The 7,835-nt window shown below is 37.5% G+C and overlaps 2 protein-coding genes across 3 annotated transcripts; one reads left to right on the forward strand and one right to left on the reverse strand.

The window, feature by feature from the left end:
• LOC105170813 (heavy metal-associated isoprenylated plant protein 3) lies at positions 569-2,695 on the forward strand. Of its 2 annotated transcripts, XM_020696547.1 has the most exons (6): positions 569-731; positions 823-988; positions 1,073-1,362; positions 1,491-1,514; positions 1,925-2,012; positions 2,102-2,695. In XM_020696547.1, the coding sequence occupies exons 1-6, from the start codon at positions 723-725 to the stop codon at positions 2,608-2,610; spliced, it is 1,086 nt and encodes a 361-aa protein (XP_020552206.1). In that variant the 5' UTR covers positions 569-722; the 3' UTR covers positions 2,611-2,695. The 2 variants fall into 2 exon arrangements, with proteins under 2 accessions (XP_020552206.1, XP_011090035.1); XM_011091733.2 differs by lacking the exon at positions 1,491-1,514 and having other exon boundaries at positions 572-731.
• On the reverse strand, positions 5,116-6,981 carry LOC105170263. Its single transcript, XM_020696975.1, is given in 2 exon segments — positions 5,116-5,671; positions 5,674-6,981. Coding segments are annotated over 2 exon segments (396 nt in total). The 5' UTR covers positions 5,849-6,981; the 3' UTR covers positions 5,116-5,450.

Raw genomic sequence — 7,835 nt, forward strand, 5'->3', positions numbered from 1 at the left:
ACTATAATGTTTCTAATACTCACCCAATCTAACTTCTTCAAATGATAAAATTCAAAGATGGATGGGATGATTTCAGTTATAATGCACCGAATCTCATTAGAACTTTCAATTTTAAGTAAACATAGCATTACGATGGATGATCTCCTGAGAAGTTCTCGTAATTTTTAATTAAAGAAAACATAATCAGAAAACAAAAAGGAAGCCTCATAATAAACCAAAATTTCATTCGCATCCATTATATATTAATATTTTTTGAAAAAAAAAACAAAATAAAACTAATAATCATAATAGAACTAAAAAAGTTTACAGGAAATTAAATAAAAAAAAAAGTAAATTTACAAATTGCACTTTCTTAATATTTTCGTTCCCACTTTCTCCACCTTCCAATGCCAACTTTAAAAGTCATGAAAAGTTAAAATAAAAGCAAACACAATTCGGTTTCTTTTTATGTAAAATGGAATTGCAGCACTTGGGATGAAGTTTCGTAGTAAAACCCGCCGGCCCGGCCCAAACCCATCCCAACCCACCTTCGCCGCATGTGAAGATATAAAACCCCACCATCATTACACACACACACACGCGCGCGTTTGAAATTCCCACGATAAACTCACACGGCCCGCACAATCAAAAACTACCCTTTTTCTTTTTTCTCTCTATATATAGAGCCCAAGCACTCGGTTTTCTACTTTGATTTCTAAACATCTATAACCCTCGAGTTCGTAATGGGTGAGGTAGAAATCAAAGTCTCCACCGGTTCTGTAGTTTTGGGTAGTGTTTGTATTTGCGCTTTAGTTCTGATTTTTTGTTTGTTGTTTGTTGCAGAAGAAGAAGAAGAACAGCAACGGGGAGGCGCAGCAGAAGGAGGGAGCAGAGAGCAAGAAGGGCGACAATGGAGGAGGGAAGAACAACGTCACGGTGGTGTTGAAGGCTGATTTGCATTGCGAGGGATGCGTTTCCAAAGTCTTGAAGTGCATTCGCTCCTTTGATGGTGAAGCTTTTCACTCTCTGATCAGAAATCGTGTTTCTCTTTTTCGTAATGCTCTGTTTTGAACTGATGAAACGTGGTGAGTAGGTGTTGACACTGCGAGTATCGGCGACGAGCAGAGGATTACGGTGGTGGGGAAAGTGGATCCGGTGAAGCTCCGGGAAAGGGTGGAGCAGAAAACCCACAAAAAGGTTGAACTGATTTCCCCACAGCCCAAAAAGGACAATGCCAACAAGAAGAATGGCGACGGAAAAGAGAACGCAAAAATCGACGGAGGCAACAGCGGCGGCGACGGAAAGCAAGAGAAGAAGAAAGAAGGCAAGGACAATAACTCCTCCAAGAATAAATCTGATGAGAAAAAATCAAAGGAAAAAGAGGTATTACCATTGTTTGTTTGTTGTCGATAATTTCCAACACCTTAATCCTTTTCTCGTTTGTTTTTGTCGGTTTTTCATTTGTTCTGTTAATGCTGCTGCGGAATTACCACCATTACCAATACCATTAGCGCCGTGTTCCTTATTCTGCGCCGGTACGTACGGTCTTGTCCTTGCATTAATGGCTGATTCTGTTGAATTCAGAATATCATTGATGCGTTCTTGTCTTTTCCCCGGACTATCGGCGCACGTTAGTTTTCTCCTTGCTGTTTTACTTTTTGGGTGCGCATCTTAGCGCCCAGCGGTTGTTGCACCACCCACACCCAGCGCGCAGCGGGGGCAGTTGCTGGAGTTTTCATTAAATTCAAAAGTTTTGACGTTTCTTACCCCCATTAAAACTCCGCCCCAACTCCCCCACGTTTCCCGATTTTCAGCCCCATCATCTTGCCACGTGGATCCGGTGCATTTTAGCAAATTCTGGTTCTTTCGCTATTTAATCCAAATTTTATCTAATTTTGGTATTCAGAATTAAATAATAATTATCCAATATGTATTGTATGTGCAGCCGCCTGTGACGACGGCGGTGTTGAAGGTGCACTTACACTGTGAGGGCTGCATCCAGAAAATCCACAAAGCCGTCACCAAAACCAAGGGTGTGATTATCATTTCCCTAGACCCCCTCATTTTTCCGCGTGGAAACTGTTTTAACGGCGCAAATGTGGTTATTTGATGGCGTCTGCAGGGTACCAGGAGATGAAGATCGACCGGCAAAAGGAGCTCGTGACGGTGACCGGCGCCATGGACATGAAGGCGCTAGCTGAGGTGCTCAAGAAGCATCTGAAGAAGGAAGTCGAAATTCTGCCGCCTAAGAAAGAAGTTGAGAAGAAAGAGAATGGCGGCGGCTCCGGGGACAAGGGGAAGAGTAGCAGAGCGGCGGAGAGAAGGGGAAGATTGACGGTGGAGAGAAGGGGAAGAGTGGTGGGGGGGCAGGAGGAGGAAGTGAGGAGATGGCCGGCGGCGAGAAGATGGAAGCGAACAGAATGCAGTTTCAGGTCGGGTACCCGTACCCGTATATGTACGGCGCGGGTGCTGTGGGCGCGGGGGACCAGGTCCAGTTGTACTACAACCCGTATGGATACGGACCCTACCATGCACCCCAAATCTTTAGCGACGAGAACCCCAATGCGTGCAGTGTTATGTGAGGGAATGGGTAAATGGGTATTGGTAAATAAAACAGAGACGAAGGGGTAGTTAGGTCTTTCTGTAGACGGTCGATTAAAACCGGTTCATTTGTTCTACTACTTGTCCGATTATCTACTAATTTTGATTGCAAAAACCTGTGTTTATTAAATATCGTTGTTAGTGTGGTATGATCCTTAATTTTAAAAGGTCAATCATGACATTTTACTTATTTTAAATACTTTACTTAAAACGAGATTTTGGGTTGGAGTTCAAAAAAAAAAAAGAAAAGTAAAAAGTAGGATGAATGGGAAGTGTGGTTATTGCATTGCATGGAGACAAAGTATATAAGGAGTGATGAAGTCGTCCGTCCCGCAGTTTCCGTAGCAAGACCAATTGTCTGTCTTTGTGTGTTGGCAGTAGTCTATGAATCTATTATCTATGAGACTCTCAACTTTTATTAGGTTGTTAGTGGGAGTTGTACAAACCTCACCCCACCCCCCACTTTTACACTTTCCTCTTTCTCTCCCTTCCTTTCTACTCATGCAATAATATATCTCATATTTTCATTTTAACATTCTATTACTATATATTTTTTAAATTAAATATATAATTTAAAAGTCAAGATGCATCCACCTACCAACACACTTGCTCACAATAACACTCGTCATATTTTTTTTTAAAAAATTATCACATCTCAACAATTCTCACATAATTTTATTTAAAGAGAATGTTTCCTAAGTTTATTAAATAGTGTTTAAATAAAAATTTATAAATAATACTATCTGGTAATCAATTATGAAATTATCATGATTGATTTTTATAAAATGTCTAATATTCTGTATGATTTAAAATTATCTCAAATAAGTATTGTCAACAATCTTTCAAGTTTTTATAATTGAATTAAATAATCATATATAAAGTTGTAAGATCTGAAAGCATAATAATAATAAAGTCCAACAACCAAGATCGCTGGTCATAAATTTGTGCTGACATGTGGAGTGATGAGGATGATTGCCCCAATTGAATATTTCATGCATTAACCCCTCTGCACACGTTGTTGAAAGCTTTGCAGTGTTGAAAGATGTATTTATTTATATTTATTGCACATCGTACATTGTGAACTTATAATCATGCAATATGGAATATTCATGTTTTATTCTCAATTCAATATCTCCTTTTCTTTTATATATATATGCGAGTGTGAATTGAATGTAAAAATGTTAAATAGTATCAATTATATCATATTAATAATAAAATTTTACTTTTATGATGTGGTATGTGATTCGGGTCAGGGTCATAGTCAATTTTCAATCGTCCTCTTACAATATCTAATAAAAATATTTTTTGATGTTTGTCTTATGATCCTATATCTATCTTTTGGAGACTCTATTCTTTTTAGAAAAAAAGAGTTTTGTTAGTGAGCTCGTATATATGATAGTTCATATTATTTTAAGGAGCTCATAATTATTTTTGAGAGAATAACTTGCATCGGATTTTATTCTCCATTGCACCGTGTCGTATTTGTATCAGTTCATATTATTTTTAATTATATCTGTATCAGAGTGGGAAAAAAGAAAACAAAAAATATAAAATGAGTTGAAAATGTTTCTTAAAAAAACTTCATATAATTAAAAAATTGAAAATCGTTGATAAAAGTTAAATTTACAGAATGAAAACAAGAAACTTGAAAAGAAGTTGCTGTGGTATTTTCCGATGCGATATAATGATTTTTTTCAGTAAATGATGACAGCTTCATGCAACGTTCCAATCACATAACTCAAATGCGACTAGAATACAACTGCGGAGAGAGCGTGCTTTTCTTGATGAATAATTTGAATACTTTTCAAAGGAGTGTGTGTGTGGTTCGGTTTTCCAAATTCCAAATGCATGCATGTGGTGCTCCCCTCATTGGCTTCTTTTTCACTTAGTCCTCATGATTACCTGAGGTAGAACCCATACGGGGTTTTGAGTACATGCAAATACCTTTTCTATTCCTGGAGTTTTAATGTAATTATTCTGAATCCTATCCTCATCAATAAAAATTTACTCCATCTCGTATGTTGCAACATTAATAAGAGTAGTCCATGAACAAATATTTATAGTACAGCGCGAAGAAATTTTAATATGATATGCGACTGATGAAATCATTCACCAGCGGGAAGGGATATAATATGAGAGAAGGCATCATAATTAATTTTTTTTTTCTTTAAATCGCATTTTCTTCAAACTACTCAACTCCTTCTGGTGATGTATATTATTAATTTCCATAAATATAAAAAAGTACAATATTCACTCCAATTTTGGTTTTCTTTCCAGATTTCCTACTTTATGATCTTCTTGTACCACGTATCTTGCAAGAATATCAAAATTCAATACATTTCACAATATGAGAAGTGGATGTTGCATGATGACCTGATTCACAAGAAGTCAAGAACTGGCAAATTGAATTAACACTTCTCAATAATGGGAACAGCTAACATGTCTCATTTCAGATTAGTACATTTAAGTATACTTTTTCAGACTAAATTGAATAGATAATACTCCATTCTATGTTCTACTTGAGTATGTAATGTAGACGTTGAGATAAATTGCTCAGATTATTACAAATCAATCATTGAAGGAGAACTCATGCCCGAGTGAAATCAGGGCCTGCTTACTTGCAACACGAACTTTGCTGTGATGGTTAACAGGGTATTGCACAAAGTGGTTTCTACAAGAATAATCAGTGTGTTATGTGTCAAAGTATTAATCATCACCTCTCACAAAATTGCATTTGCAAGTCTACGCTTCCGATGGGGAAACAGTATAGCATCTACACTTTCCATTCTGATTACGAGGAAAACATGTCATTACCTGAGCAAAAAGCAATTTCAAATTGAGCAAAATGGTCAATTTCTGGAATTCAGAAACTACTCTCCTTGCCGGTATGTATAGCTGGAGTCAAGTACAGCATTGTCGTCATCATCAAGAATAAGTTTGTCTCCATTGTTGTTCAGGGCATTCACAACCGCCCAGATCTTTGTCCGATTCTTGAAACCTTCCTTCTCGATTTCCTTATTCACATCGACATGGATTCCCCTTCCCTGGCCCTGTTCAAGACCCTCCACTATGAGTCTCATTGCCAGCACTCCACAACACCTGCCGCCTTTGCATTGCAAGAACGACCACATTCAAGATTATCTTTTAGAGCATGTTCAACCGTTGAGGGGGTTGCAACTATGCGTCCATTATTTCTGTCTACCACATTCGCCGTTATATACTTCAATGATATGAACAGTCTTAAAACACATCTCTTCAACACCGTCATCCACTGAATATCAATTCTTTGTCAAAGAAAACGGTAACCCAACATCAGGATTAACAACAAAATATCAAGCATGTAAACGGATTTCTATGTATATATAGCGAGACTTGCAAAGTGTATTTTTAGCTATGCTGCAAGGACCGTAATCCAGGAGAACTGAAATAAAAAAATCTAAAAATAGAGGCCACAAAAATTACGGAATAAAACGCAAAGTGTGAATCAGATGTGCAGACAAAGCCCAAAAAGGTCTGATCAATGGAAATTGTGAAGAAAAATTTCTAGGAGATCAATCTATTCGCAGAAAACAGAGTCAATAGCCAAAGGCAAAAATCATACCCCACTATAAAGGAATCCCTACAAATTAAGTAAACAAACAGCAGAACTGAAACTCCTCTCCAACACCCCCAAACAAAAGCAAAGGGTTACCAATTCCCTGTATTTGTGAAGTATATATACATTATAGTATCCATAGTACAAGCCTTATAAGTTAATCAAGACGGCAGAGCCAGAAAAAGTTCCAGGTAAAGCCAAGAAATTGCACATTTTAGGCATCAAGTCATATAAAGACCAACAGTCTCCTTCAAGATTGCTCGTAAAGGCTATCCTGTTGAACACAATTTCTACAATGGATAGTGGTGAGTAAACACAATCATATCTATAATGAACAGTCTTTCTATATATACAGTTTAGGAGTATTATAATGTCATACTCTGTTCTTTTCCGTCCAACTCACATAGAAAGAATCATGGTAATTGCAGCTAGGACTTACAGATACCTTGCTTTCTTCCTGGTAAACTAGCTATCTTAATGCTGTGATGAAAAATACTTATTCTGGTAAACAATCTTTGATGAAAAAGTGATTGAGCATAAAGCACTCTTTGCAAAAATAGTAATCAGTATAGGCTCGAATTTGAACAAGCAATGCAAAAACCTTATAATGTTACAAAAATGATGGTAATGATATTGCTAATTTTCTAACTCCATTTCAAAGTTGATCTTCTATCATAATCTATTCCCACAAGAAACTAGCACAAATAATTAGAAAACCAGAAAACCACATCGATTCAAAACACAGAAAAAATGAAGGAAGAACAAAAATCTCTGCTCAACACTTCCCACAGTGGGAGCAGCGGACTAAATTCACGTAGCCACCACCCACCACCCTGCTTGCTGCGCCCTCGGTTCCTTCTCTTGACTGTATAACAAAATTTCCAACAAATAAAATAATAATTACGTACTAGAAGAAAAATAGAGAAACGGGAAAAAAATGCGAACCATCCACAAAACACTAATCAAATTTCGCCGGCAGATGTTCTCTAATCCAATATCAACCAAAAATCTTACATTTTCAGCATAAAAAATTTGAGAGCGTCTCAACGATTGGAAGCACAATCCATATTTGGCCATCATTAGAAACATATGAAACTTGGCTATCAAATAAAATTTAGCACATATATTTATGTATGCTTATCTGTTTGGACTATATTATTTTAGTATTTTTAAAATTACAACGAATTTAACTAGCTAACACATAGGATTGACGAGATCAAATTGAGTTAGGTCAAATTCAATAGCTTATGTAATAGATTAAACGGTAGCACAAGTTAGGAGTGTTTGAACGCAAATTTATAATATTGTGGATCATATTCAAGCCAAATTGGGCCTACAAGTACCCATGCTACGATTTTGTAATCACAAATAAACTGGACCAAACAGCCTCCAATTTCCGGGCCGTGAGCCCATTATTGTGCACATGGTCATAAGTTCATGTGCTGTTGATCTTTTAGTTGTCGAATTGAAGCACGGAAGCTCCCCCAACCCCACCGAGCATCACCGTTGAATTTCATCCAACGCCCTTCAATCCTCGCCACGTGTCCCTCCCCTCTCTCCCACTCACCCTATATATTTTACTCGTTCCCCCAAACCCAAACCCTCATTCTCGGACTCTTCCTGAAAACCAACGCGCTGCCGCACAGCCATACTCCGTGAG

The sequence above is a fragment of the Sesamum indicum genome, linkage group LG9 (assembly GCF_000512975.1).
Source record: "Sesamum indicum cultivar Zhongzhi No. 13 linkage group LG9, S_indicum_v1.0, whole genome shotgun sequence".
Classification (NCBI taxonomy): Eukaryota; Viridiplantae; Streptophyta; class Magnoliopsida; order Lamiales; family Pedaliaceae; genus Sesamum; species Sesamum indicum.